Source organism: Pecten maximus, chromosome 14, assembly GCF_902652985.1.
Source record: "Pecten maximus chromosome 14, xPecMax1.1, whole genome shotgun sequence".
Taxonomy (NCBI): Eukaryota; Metazoa; Mollusca; class Bivalvia; order Pectinida; family Pectinidae; genus Pecten; species Pecten maximus.
In genome coordinates, this window is record NC_047028.1 from 11871671 (window position 1) to 11886179 (window position 14509).

At 37.2% G+C, this 14509-nt stretch overlaps 1 protein-coding gene across 1 annotated transcript; it reads left to right on the forward strand.

Annotated features, from left to right (window-relative positions):
• Window positions 1–8776: 8776 nt before the first annotated feature.
• Window positions 8777–12545, forward strand: LOC117341747. Its single transcript, XM_033903609.1, has 4 exons — window positions 8777–10258; window positions 10569–11395; window positions 11699–11847; window positions 12197–12545. Exons 1-4 carry the CDS (start codon window positions 9031–9033, stop codon window positions 12543–12545), a joined length of 2553 nt encoding a protein of 850 aa, XP_033759500.1. The 5' UTR covers window positions 8777–9030.
• The last annotated feature ends 1964 nt before the right edge of the window (window positions 12546–14509 follow it).

The window sequence follows — 14509 nt, forward strand, 5'->3', positions numbered from 1 at the left end:
ATCAATTACAAACCATTCATTTTCATTTTTTTTGTTATAGATTTGCCCATTTATTTTTGTCAATATTCAGTTCTTTAAGTAGAAAAACAGCCATTTGCATGATGGTCATAACATTTGGACAGGAAAATAAGAATGCTCATTACAGTCTGTAAGGAAATGTTGATTTTGACAGATTATTTTTATTCCAAACTTAAGCATGTGATGCATTTCAATATATTACATATAATTGCTTGTGAATAAATGAAGCTTATGTATATAAGCTAAGTTTAAACTGACAAATCATAAGTCTATGTTTATTAATTCATATATTAATAAACCTTGATCTTTATAATTATCAAGAAGTACTTGTGAGGCATATTGACTTATTCAGAGTGATACAATATAGATAGGCCCAAGTAGGGCCAGTTTGTTTACGGTTATGATATACAGTATCGGGGCCGGGCAGGCCCAGGTCAATAAGTGATTCGATTGGTCAACAGAATTTGGCAAGCATCTTTTGTTTTAGTGGGGAATGGCTAAGGCAGCGCTTTAATCAGCAATTTAATAACCACTCATCTAACATCTACGAAGTTAAATCATGGATATTTCTTATGGTACAACTTCAGCATTTGTGATTCTCTCTATTTGAGAAGTTTGCCGACTGTGGATTGTTTAATAACAGTTGCTGAAACCACTTTGTTCTGACCCTTCCCCCCCCCCCCAAAACCCAAGACGATGGCATCGACAAGGCAGGACAACACTTCATCAAGCAAACGCAGGAGCCGATCAAATAATACGCCTTGGGACTCTTACAACCCAAAAAATTGGACTATCCAAAGACTAAAAAGTGAACTGGAAAATTTAGGAATTTACGGCTCATTTATTGGTATGACCAAAACGGCATTACGCAATCTCTACTTGGACAATGTGAATAGAGGAACCCAATCAACGAACTATGAAAGATTACCTCACGTGAATAATGCTTCCGAGGAAGATCTTGTTAATAATGAGACTGACGATTTACCGTCAAGTAGTGCTGTACAACATAATTCCAATGCTAGAAGAACAGACAATATACAGGCTGAACAACCACCCAAGAAAGCACCAAAAGATGAGGCATATAAATATTTCATTCAGTAATTCTTCTGCACAACGCTACTGATATGGTCCGGATAATAACTAAATGTCGATATTGATGCATCGAACATAACCTGTAATGACGAAGTGTGAACCAACGATTAGATAATGTTGTACATCGTGTCAAATCAATATGTCAGTTGAAACACATTTCATAAAACTTTTATTACGGGAAAATCACAAAAATATCCTTAACCCTTTAAGCCCTGATGATGCATTAATGCATCACCGGGCCGGGGCCGAATGATGCATTAATGCATCACCGTGCCGGGGCCGAATGATGCATTAATGCATCACGGAAGTAGATTTTTTTCTGCATTTTTTTGAAGTGATGATACAGCGATTTAAATAATCATGACTGATTCTTACTTGAATGAGATAATGTTTGGCAATAAATAATGAAATTAACAATACGTAACACAACTTTAGATGTCTAAATTTACGTATAATGTCCAACTTGTTTTAAACTTCTGCTCTCGAGAACTTCCGGTCAGACGGGAGCGAGTAAACAACCGATTCCCGAAAAAATATATAACGAATCTAGTTTTTTGTCCTGTGTAATAAAGCTGGGAATGTTCAGGACAGTTTGCAATATGTATTTATATTGACGTTTTGTACAAATGGTTAACATATTCGTGAATTAAAAACACAGAAACAACGATACGTTTGATTAATTAAATGAACCACTGGTGTATCACGTCAGCGGCGCGGCAGTGTCTGCCAACTCGCTAGCTTTTATGATCAAATCTCCACCATCTATCAAAGACACGGTTCCAAAACTACTTGCATGGTTTTATATGTATGTTTCATTGTATTTCTGTTGATACTTTATCGGGAAAACGAGCTAATAATTTGGATTTTTAACACAAACAGAAGACCGAGTATTCTAATTTTAGTAACACAGATCATGATCACATGACCATATCTTATCCAAGATGGCTCTATAAACACACACATGTGAGTAACGTCGATTGATACGTATTCACGATTTGGTTTATATTTAATTGCGTGATTTTTTAAAAGATTTTGAACTTGTAATTCATATCGTTTTTTACATTCTCGTTACAATCATGGAAAAGTATTATATCTACCAATAAAGTAGCGATCTTTGTTGTCATGTAGTTATTTTGCGTGCTGTCAAAATCTGAAAATGTCTACGGCTTCGATTATTTTGAGAGAAGGCTACGACATATTTTTACATCAAGGGGAAACACTAGGTCCTTGACTTAAGATAAGGAGTCAGTGGATTATCTGACATTGTTTTTAGATCAGGTATTAATTGATACACTGATAGAGGAGATCGGAATTATATGCTCAACACTGCAAATTCGAAATTGACACAAGTGACAAATCCGGAATAAAACAAAATTGCAAGCAACCTCGGAAGGGCCGCCTTGAAAGGCTGTTAGTGTTGTTAAATGAAAGCTTTCCTGTGTCTTTGTATGGCATTGAGTGTGGTCATGGACCAGGCTGTCAGTAAAACTTTATGGTAATGAATTGACTACTTCAAAAGTTCATCAGATACAATATTATCAGCTGATTATGGTATTTTTGCTCCTACATGTACTTGCACTTTTTGAATACACATTTTTTTTTATTAAATTCATACTGAGTTGTACTCATTGTGAATACATGTATATCTCAAACTTCATACAACATCCATAAAGGTGCATATGTAATGCTGTCCCAATCACAATTATAGTGCAAAGATAAAAAATTATTAACACTCAAAATGTATCCACTCATAACAAATAAATCCCTATATTATAATGACATTTTCTGGTGTGTTCATAATAAATTAACTGGAGGAAGATGCCATCATGCAGAAGGAACTCTAGCCAGTGTTGTGAAGAAATGTTTACAGGGGACTGGTGTATACCAGGATGACTCTTATTAACATCACTTTGAATGAGAACACCTATGACTGTTGTACAGTAAGGTCTATAGTAATTAAGGTCCAACTGCCATGATCTACCAAGGGATATCATGCAGAAAAGGCCAGATGATATTGTACAAAAAAGGCCCATTGGTATCTGTTGTATGGAAAGACAAAAAAATGTGTCACTGCACTCTCTACTTTTCATATCGAACCTGCCACAGAGGTATAAACAGACTCACAGATTATTAAACAAGAAGATGACAAGTTTGCCAGGGAAATATATCTTGCCCAGAACTAATAACAGGCTACATTTCCCATATTGGTGGTGTAAACAAGGCAGATCAAAACCTGCAGTATTTAATTAATCATAAAAGCTGAACTCTTATCAGGTGTTCCTTCAATGTACCAACAACCTTCCTGGACAGGGCAAGCAATAGTTGTCATTCCTGCAGTTTACATAAAGCATCATATGGGGACTGGTTGATAAATTCACCTCAAGAAAGGATTGTCTGACCCTACCTGGGACAAGTTTGTATCTCGGTCATGGTATCATGTTTGTTACATGTGTTGCACAAAGAGACAGCAGGATAAATCAGTCAATATTTTGCTGAACATTTCATTTTTCTGACAGTATTAATTTGCTTGAACTACTAAGTTGCAAGCAATGAATATCATTTACATTGTACCTCATTATGAAAATTAAAAAATAATGAAAACAAGAAAAACGAATTAAAAGAAAGGAAGAAAAATTGAAGAAAAAAAAAACAAAAGAAAAAAAGTCTTACGAAAATGCGTTTTTGTAATATTGCATCAAAATATAAAAAAAAATCATGTATTTGAAAACACAACTTGTTAAAAAAAATGAAAAAAAAACCCAACAAAAAACAAAGAAAAAGGTTGCCCTTTCATGCTTGCAAGTGACTACCTACCCTTGATGCAAGCGTTTAACACTTAATTCACTGTGTTGTTCATTGTATTGTTTTCATTTTCTTTTCCCCTCGTTTATATTAAATGTTAGAAGAGCACATTCAAACTGTATTTTGCTTCCTAAGTTTTCGTTGCGGCGAGAGTTATCCTTCTTGATGTTGGAACCGCGTCGTCAAAATGGCGGCTAACAACCAAGATCGAGATTTGCTGTTGGTACTGCATGCTACCGCTGACTGTACAGAGCGGTTTCCAAAAACAATATCCAATCGTTAGATTTGTAAATCTCGTTTTTAAAAGTATAATATGATACTTGTTTCCATGACGAATGTACGTTTTGATCGCGCTGCAAAACGAAAGTACACATTCCCAAATTTGGAATCGTGTTCTCCGCTAGAATTATACGCAAGGTAGCTAGGCAAGTCACAAGCCAATTTGTTGTTTTCGACTGTATTTTTCACGCGTATTAAATCTATAAGATATTCTCGATAATCCTGTTTACTTATGTGCGTCTGTATCATCAATTCTGCAATGCATTTCTCTCAAAAACGTGCTTTTAAAAATAAATGTCAAATTGAACGTCAATAATCGTAAATTAATTCAGGCCAGGAAAAGCCACGTGCATATTTTCTTAGGGCCACAATACCCATCATGCAATTTATTCAGTGACGAAAGTGTTAAATCAATTTAATTTTTTTGATATTTTGGAATTTTTTTATGCATATAAGCGGCAGTCGGTATTTTCGCCAATTCATTCATTCTCATGAAAGAGTCTCCATACCACCAAAACTGGTCGCTGTAAGGACAGATATCCCTACTCAGTTTCTGGATGAACTTGGCGAAACAACTAATCGGTGTCTTCGAGGAAGTACAAGTGTTTGAGATAAGAGTGACAGGAAAGTCTGAGTGAAGGAGATCAGCACGGAACATCAGGAGACGAAGTCAGAACTTGTATAAGAAGAACATGAATAAAGAAATTAAGAAGAACAACTCTTGTCAAGATTCCTCGTTATAACACAACTAATCGGTGGCTTTAGGATCACAAAAAAGAGGAAGCACATCTCAAACATGGATCCCAATGGAGTTGGACACTGACCAAAAGAAAGTGCTAAGCGCGGGAGATGTTGCCATTGCTCTCATAACAAGAAACGATCTGATGTCAAATGGGAGTGCACGGGGTGTGGGGTACACTTGTGTGTACTATGTTTTGAGGCATACCATAAGTAAAACAATATTATAAAACTGTTGTAAATAGTGTGCATAGCTTGTACATAAAACCTGGACAAAAGTGATAAAAAATTTACATAAAAAAAAAGTGTTTTTCTACCACTGGACATTTTTCATCACCTGAATTTGGAATAACTTACAAAAAACAAGCAATATAAAGATTTTTTTTTTTTTTTTAAAGTTCAAGTAGCTCAATAACAAAACTAACAATTTCTATTCTTCAAGCGTAAACAAAATGTTGATGCAAATATACATAAAGCTGGTTGGAAAACAGGAGGTGTAAAAACAGCATCAGTTGGAAATTATAACTTTCCATGACTGATCAATATAACTTCTCACATGGGGTGTAACATACGTTATGGCGTCCAACAAATTGAAGATCCTGCTGTCCACGATATCGGTCAATCAGGCCAATGCTTCTATTTGTAATTCAATATAGGTAAGCTTTGAATAGAGTAAATGTGTATTCTTATTCTTGTTGATTTTATTTACCAAAATTGTAATGAAATGGGACACAACAGTTTGTACGTGACACCATATTGTTATTATATTTTTCTTAAAAACTACTGTGCCAGTTATATTCATCACTTCAGAGTTGAAAGCTAAAGCAACACATATTCTAGAAAAGTTGTAATAAGTCAAATATCTTGAAGTTATTTTTTTTTAATTTCTGCCTTTTGGGAGCACTACTGGAGAATGACTTTTGTACAACAAAGACAACGGAACAAACATCATCGTCATCATCATCAACAGACATACAGACATACAATGGTCACCACACATTAAGTGACTTGAAGGATATGGCATGCCACAAAGATGATCTTTATACGTGTGTGCACACCATATTACTGGCTCTGTTTCCAGTAGATTATATTGTATCGCACAGTCTGTCAGGACAGAGGGCAAACAGTTATTGTGCTGCCACACCCAAATTTGATGGTCGGCTTTACGACATTTTCCTCGCTGTCTTGCAAACAAAGTTTCCAGGACTATCACGGACCAATGTAACAGCCAAGGTGTCCAAACAGTCAAAAAGAACTACCTAAAGTAGAAAAGGGCATCTTTAGAGTAGGATAGCAACTCTCAAGTACATTAGATTTTTTACAACTATCGGGTTAAACCAGGTTCGCAGGGGCAACACCAGTTTTCCCCCCATCCACAGAGTTCTAATTTTAGATTCTATTATCTATTAGCTAACATCAAAATTTTTACTTCACATAATCGCTTTTTCTTGGGTTGCAAGTCATAGGATAAAACTCAAAAAGGGGACTATGAGGTGTCATAGACCCTACGATCCCGAATTACTTGAGAATTGGACAATTGCTCGCTTGAGAGAGGAGTTATCTGCATTGAACGTTCCTCACAGGACGAATGAGAGACGCATGAGCTTAGTTAGGAAATTAAAACAAGCCAAGGAGGTTTCAAGGTCAGGAGGTGCGCGATCCCATAATGCAGTGCGGCAAGATGGCGTCCACAATACTACTAGAGCACATGTACTACTCAGCTCAATAGACTTAACGCAGGAGAACGACGCTTCACAGACGTGTACTTTAGTAGATCTTGTTACAAGTTTGGCTGACAGCGTCTCTACTCTTCAGGACAGTTATATACGTTTAGAAAGGAGACAACAACAAAGCAACGGAGAAAACATGTGCCTTACCAGCTATAGTTGTAGCCGCAATAAAATCATATACAGTGAAACATTTGAAAAAAAAACACTGGCCAGTGTTCAATCACTGATGCAGTAATGAACAATGTTAATTCCAAATGTGTAACTGCCCGCAGTGCTTTACAACAAGCTTGTTGCCCAAGAAATCCAGATGACAATTACAAATGGATTGTTTTATACGAGTTGAAAATTAAGAGATAATTGTACTTCATTTTTACAATGTATGCTTATAGAAATATTTCACGGAACATTATAGTTTTGATAAACTTTTCAGTGTGAATATTTGTTTGGAAGGTAGGGAATTTGTTTATACTAAAGAAAACATGGCAGTGTCAAGTGCCAAGGACAGCATTCTGCCGACAACAACAAAGCAACAGAGAAAACAAGTGCCTTACCAGCAGGAGTTGTGGCAGCCATCAAGTCATACACAGTTAAACATTTAAAAAACACTGGTCAGTGTTCACTTACTGGTGCAGTAATGAATGATGTTATTAACTCTTAACCCTTGTCCTGCCGGTCCTCGATATAGTGAGGCCCCGTACAGCCTCCACTGCCTGCCGGTCGTCGATAAAATGAGTCCCGTATAGCTTACTTTAGCCTGCCGGTCCTCACTATATCGACTTCGCCGACATGTTGTTTTCGTCGTATATTAACCAATGAAAAAATAGGATTATATTCAGCCGGAGCCTGTATGACGTCACAGGAGGTATTTCCCCGATATACTAAACTCTCATTGGTTAAAAAGAAAATTCCTTTCTCAATTTAGAAACGATATTCCGACCGCATATTGTGCCTTTGTGTACTATTGTTACAACATGGCGGCGGTCGATGATATACACGATGGGAATGCGATTTTAGAGGAAGTTGATGAAGAATACAGAGATTTATTTGCTGAAATATTTCTAAATGAAGATTCGATAAACGTGCCGTTTTGAAGACACGTGGGTTCAAGGAAACCTGACAGGCTGACACTCGACGATCTTCAATTTCGAGGCGAGAGAAAAATCAATGTAGAACTGGATGACGATGTTGAGATGGTTGATTTTGTCAAATTGTATTTGGACGATTATTTTCTAGATACTTTAGTAGAAGAAATTAACAAATACGCTCAGGATTTCTTGCTTTTCCCCACGGAGCCAACCTGAAACCCCAGTCTCGTTTCCGGAAATGGGCCAACGTTGACAAGGACGACATACAAAGATTTGTCGTGATCATTATTGCCACGGGTCTTGTTCAACACCAGGATCTCCAAGATTATTGGACAAAAGATGAACTATTGGAAACCCCAAGTTTTCGAAGGATTATGCCTAGGAATAAGTTCCTACTTGTGTTGTCATTACTACATCTGAACAACAATGACAACTTCATTCCTTGTGGACAAGATGGATATGATCCAATTTTTAAAGTTAGAAAAATAGTTACACATTTCCAGCAGAAATTTTACAGTCTGTACACACCTGGAGAGAATCTTGCAATCGATGAGGGAATGGTTGCATGGAGAGGAAACCTGTCCTTCAGAGTCTACATGCCAGACAAACCTGACAAGTTTGGGGTCAAATTTTTCATGCTTTGTGACTCGGGCAATGGATACTGTTCAAAGTTTGAAATCTATCACGGAACAGATGACCAACCATCTCCTAAAGGGAAAATTTATGACTTGGTCATGAGGCTGATGAACCCCTACCTTGGTAAAGGACACAAACTATATGTAGACAATTACTACACCTCGCCAGTCCTTTTTCACGATCTTCGGCAGAAACAGACCAATGCATGTGGCACTACGCATGCAAACCGCAAAGGTGTTCCAGTTGAGGTGAAAGAAATAAAGCTGAAGAAAGGGGAACATGTTGCAGTCAACAATGGAACTCTGCAAGTCCTCAAATGGAAAGACAAGAGAGACGTGCTCATGTGTTCGTCCATTCATGACGCCAGATTTGTCAATGTTCACGGAAAAGTTGACCGCACAGGGACTTTCCTGCCTATATAAATGGTACCGAATATCGGCACCGTTCCCAATTAGAAAAAACAATAAAAATTCCCAATCCGGAAAAAAAAAATCCCAATCTTGCTGCCGATTTTCTCAAATCCGGATTTTATTACTTTCGTTTTGTTTGTTATAAATCACCGAAATCTGTATCGCTTGAGCGTTTGAATAAGAAAGGAACATAGTATTGTTATTTACAAGCGTTCAAATGATGTATCCGCTAGAAACAAAATGTCTCACAACGGGAAGTATTATGTGAGGAAGGTTCCGAAAAATAAGCCAAGTTCGACGCTTATATCAGCGTTTTTTTCAAAACGACAAAAACTTGATGTTAGTGTCGATGCACCAAGTAATGACGAGACAGAGTGCAAACCGACTGACGTCGGTGATAATAACATTAACAAATTGTGTGATGAAATAAAATCCGTTACTGGCGATAGCGACGGCGCAAATATCTGCAAACAAAGTGAAACAGTTTCAGTGGAAGTAGCTGTACAGACTCCAGTCGCTATGGTTGCCTCCACGACTACCACGCCACTTCAAAAGAAAGTTCAACTCAGGGAGACACGGGCCGAGATTGATTTTAAGCCAGCTCACAGTAACATAGATCGGCGGCGATTTGACATGAACAGATATACTGTCAACTATCCTTGGCTTTACCACACCTCGGAAAAAGGATACCTTTGTAAGTTGTGTGAATTAACATATGGCAGTAACTGTTCAGATTCAAGCTCTATGAGTGTGATAAGTGTTACGTCTCCATTTATCTCCCCAGGCCTTGAGACATTGGGTACACATCCATCTCGATTATTAGATAAGCATGCAAACAGTACCCCACATCTGAAGGCATCCAAAATAAATGCAGAAGTGAAAGTGAAAATTGGTTTGAAACAAAAAATGTCTGTACTGGAACAGTTGTCAATGAAAAATGAGTCTGATCTTAAAGCTGAAAAAGAAAGGAATGCAAGTGTGTTGAAAAAACTGTTTCAATCAATATACTTTATCATCAGGAAGAAATGGGCCCAAACAAATTTTGAAGATTTTGTGAGATTTGTTGCAAGTTTAGGTGTAGAGGATATTGCCAGGCATATTGAAATCGCACCACCACAGGCTACTTACCTATCAGTTAAAACTGCCACAGAATTAATTGAATTAATAGGGGAGAACATTGAGCAAAGCCTACTGGACTCTCTACGCAAAGCCCCATTTTACAGTTTGCTAGCTGATGAGAGCACCGACGAGGCCAACAAAACACAATTATCTGTGTTTTGCCGCTGGTACCATGAAAGTCACTCCAATTTCACAGACCACTTCATGGGTTTGGTTGAAGTTCAAAAGACAGACAGTGCCACCCTGATGGATGTCCTCCACGGTTTTCTCATAGCAAAAGGGATACCCATTGAAAAATGTCGGTTTGTTGCCTTTGATGGCACCAACTCGATGAGTGGCATTCGTACTGGTAAGTATACTATTCAATAAAAAATGAACTTGTAAAAATAATAACATGAGAAAGAGAAATAAAAACAACAACATTAGATTAAGTCAAAGATGAGCACTTTTAAGATTACTGCCTATATCCTCAAACTGTCTCCATGATCAAGTTAATAATTTATTATTATTAGTTACAGTGGGATTCACTCTGTCACTATGACTGTGTTGAAATATTAATTGATTATTTAAATTATATTGTAAATATTGTTAAATAGTATACATGCTCATTTATCAATATTTTTCTACATATCTGAAACATTTCATTTCCAATTTTGTAGGTCTTCAAAGACGATTTAGGAACTATGCACCAAAGAGCCTGTACATCAACTGTCGCTGTCATCGCCTTGCCCTCTGCCTTAAACATTTGATGAAAACATTTCCTTTACTTGTTGAGGTAGATGAGGCTTTACTTGCGATATGGAAATTGTTCAAGTACTCCCCGCAAAGGTTTGCTGTGCTGCAAGATGTTCAAGTTGTATATGGCATGGACAAGTTGATGTTGATCAGGGCTGCTACAACTAGGTGGTTGTCACATGGCAAAGCATGCGTAAGGTTTATTGAGAGGTACGAGTCGGTGCTTGATGCTCTGGACCAAATATACCAACAAAAACGTGAACCAGAGGTATTTGGATTGAGATCTATTCTTGTACAGAAAAATGTTGTTGCCATGATCTGCGTGTTGAGTGATGTGTTGAAACCACTGAACCATCTCAGCCTCTACCTCCAGAAAACAGATGTTGTACTGTGCAATGTGGAAGAGAAAGTGAAAGCAACAGTAACTGACCTGGAAGTCATTAAAGAGACTTATCTTGAATTTCAAGAGAACAATCAGATTGGGGATCAGTTATATGTCAGTCGTCTTTCAGAGTTGCTTCTCATCATCAATGAAAGAACTGATCTGCAAAGGCGTCACAGAGGTCACCTTGAGAACCTTGACATCAAAGCATTTATTAAAGATGTTGCTGTTCCATTTATAGACAGTTTGATTGGAGAAATCAATGATGCTTTCTACATGCACCCTGTGTTTGATGCTTTTCGGAAGGCTCTGGATCCTAGTATGATCGAAGCCAATGCCAGTGCTGTTGATCTTCAAAACCATGGAAAGGTACTATAAATATCAAGTAGGCCTATATTCACTCCAGTTATGCTCTAGAATTAGAAAGAATTGAACTTGTTGATTTTTTAAATCTTTATTTATTGGAGACCAACACAGTCCTTGTTCAATTTAAATACAATAACTGATCCTTCAATGATAGTTTTTGATTCATTATTAATATAATCATTAACAATAAGTCAGACATTCACAGCTGTTTTGACAAGTATTAAAATGTTAATCATAATTAAACGCAGTTACCTCGACTCATCCTAGACATTTTCTGTTTATTGACTTAAGTTTTTTTTACCTTAGGAGGCATTGACTGTACTTTGTGGACACTATGGGGAACCTGGAGAGGACATTTTCCAAGGTCATGTGACAAGATGTGAGAGGGATCTTGATCCAGATGCAACTGAAGCTGAATACTGTGCCTTCAAGCATCAAATCAAAATCATGAAAAGGTCAGTACTAATCGAATAGGAAAGTTAAAAAAATAAAAAAGATTAATAATTAAGTATAATCAACATCATTTCATTACAATAACTCTTCATATGATAATAAATTTCCTGAACTACCAAAGACTTTACTGCTGAGTTTGATTAATAAAGACTATGAACCTGATCTTCACTAAAGGTTTATTAATCTGAAATAAAGTAGTTCTGTATTTGCTACATCACTTCAAAAATATTTTGTATAGGCTAATATAAAATTAATTTAATTAAATCATTTGTTCATTGACATGATCCATAATCATACATGTATTGCACATTGCAGAATTTTTGCAAAAATCATGAAATAATTTTTTTACAGAATGAAAGCCAGAAATCCACAGCCTTCCAATAGTAATGAGGGTGACCAGGTTAACAATCTGCTGTCAATGTTTTTAAAAGTCTCTGGGGATCCTGTACTCCAAGAATCTTTTCCAATGATGTGCAAGCTTCTGTACCTGGTGAACATTATTCCAGCATCAACGGCCTCAGTGGAGAGGAGCTTTAGCCAAATGGCTTTGCTAAAAACCCCAATGCGCAGCAGATTGAGTTGCAAGTCAATTAATGCAATAATGCGCATTAACATAGAGGGAGCCAGTACCCTGACGGAATATGAATTAGAACTTGTTCAAAACTTCAAACTTGCAAAAGATCGGCACTTGTCCCTGTAAAGTACATTGTACAAGTGTAATATCAGTGATTAAAACATCAAAACAGTATTAATTGGTGTTAAAGTTGTTTATTTTGTAATACAGAAAGTTTTACAAATTTTCCCAATTACCCCCTTTTACGACGTAATTTTCCCAATTTGATGATTTTTGGCGATTCCCAAAATACCCAGGAAAGTCCCTGCCGCAACACATGGGCCCCAATCCAGAAGCCAAACTGCATTCTGGATTATAACAAGCTAATGGACAATCAGACAGTGACTAAGATGTGTGGAAAAGGGAAAATAAGTTTTGTTTTTTAATACATTATGTGAAAACTTATCATCTAAGGTGTACAAAACTGTAAGGAGAAAAGCTTACAGACACAAACATTGTGCTGTGGTCCAAATTGAGGGCATTGATTTCCACAAGGCAGAAAGAAATGAAGAGAAATTAGACATTTATGTTTCACTATCTTGGTTTTGACCTGTTTCACTTGGACACTTTTATTCGGTATGAACCTATGATGTATCTTCTTTATTTCATTTTGAGTTTCTACAAAATTGTATGATTGTTAGATTGGTTCAAAATGGATATTACCATCATAAGACTTGATATTGCCATCATAAGACTTGATATTGCCATCATAAGACTTGATATTGCCATCATAAGACTGGATATTGCCACCATAAGACTGGATATTACCATCATAAGACTGGATATTGCCATCATTAGACTTGATATTGCCATCATTAGACTGGATATTGCCATCATTAGACTGGATATTGCCATCACAAGACTGGATATTGCCGTCACAAGACTGGATATTGCCATCACAAGATTGGATATTGCAGTCACAAGACTGGATATTGCCAACAAGACTTTATATTACCATCATAAGACTGGATATTGCCATCACAAGACTGAATATTGCCATCACAAGACTGGATATTGCCATCACAAGACTGAATATTGCCATCATAAGACTGGATATTGCCAACATAAGACTTGATATTGCAATCATAAGACTGGATATTGCCAACATAAGACTAGATATTGCCATCATAAGACTGGATATTGCCATCATTAGACTGGATATTGCCATCATAAGACTGGATATTGCCATCATTAGACTGGATATTGCCAACATAAGACTGGATATTGCCATCATTAGACTGGATATTGTCATCATAAGACTAGATATTGCCATCATAAGACTGGATATTGCCATCATTAGACTGGATATTGCCATCATAAGACTAGATATTATTATTCATAGTATTGAAACAGTGCCCGTCTCTACCACCAATGTGGAAGCACAGTCTGTCGCTGCAGACACTCTGCCAGTAATTGACGACATTCACCCTGTCACTAAGGACACATTACCAGTCTCAACAGAAACCGTGCCCTTCACTATGGACACACAGCCCCCAACAACAGGCACACAGCCTGTCCCAGTATTATAATATAGCATTGATGTACCTTTCAACAAATATCAACTATAACTGTCGCCAGGATGGCTGACTAATACCCCCGCAATCTGCACGAGTTAATGGTGAATTGGAACTGTTAATTAGAGGCTAACTAAGATAACCCAGTAATATAGTGACCAGTTGCCATAGCAACCATAATTTTGAAAAAAAAGTGGCATGCACATCTACACATGGTCCTCTATATTTGTGTGAAGTTTCTTTGAAATCGGCCCTTCGGTTTAGGAGGAGTTGTCCGGACAAACTTAAAAGTTATGGTTCTTATCAGAAAACCTGTTTATAGTGACCGGTTGCCATAGCAACCATAATTTTGAGAAAAATAAAGTGGCATGCACATGTACACATGATCATTAATATTTGTGTGAAGTTTCGGAATTGGCCCATCGGTTTAGGAGGAGTTGTCCGGACAAAATGCGTCTACAGACGGACGGACGGACGGACGGACGGACAGACAACCTGATTCCAGTATACCCCCCTAACTTCGTTGCGGGGGTATAA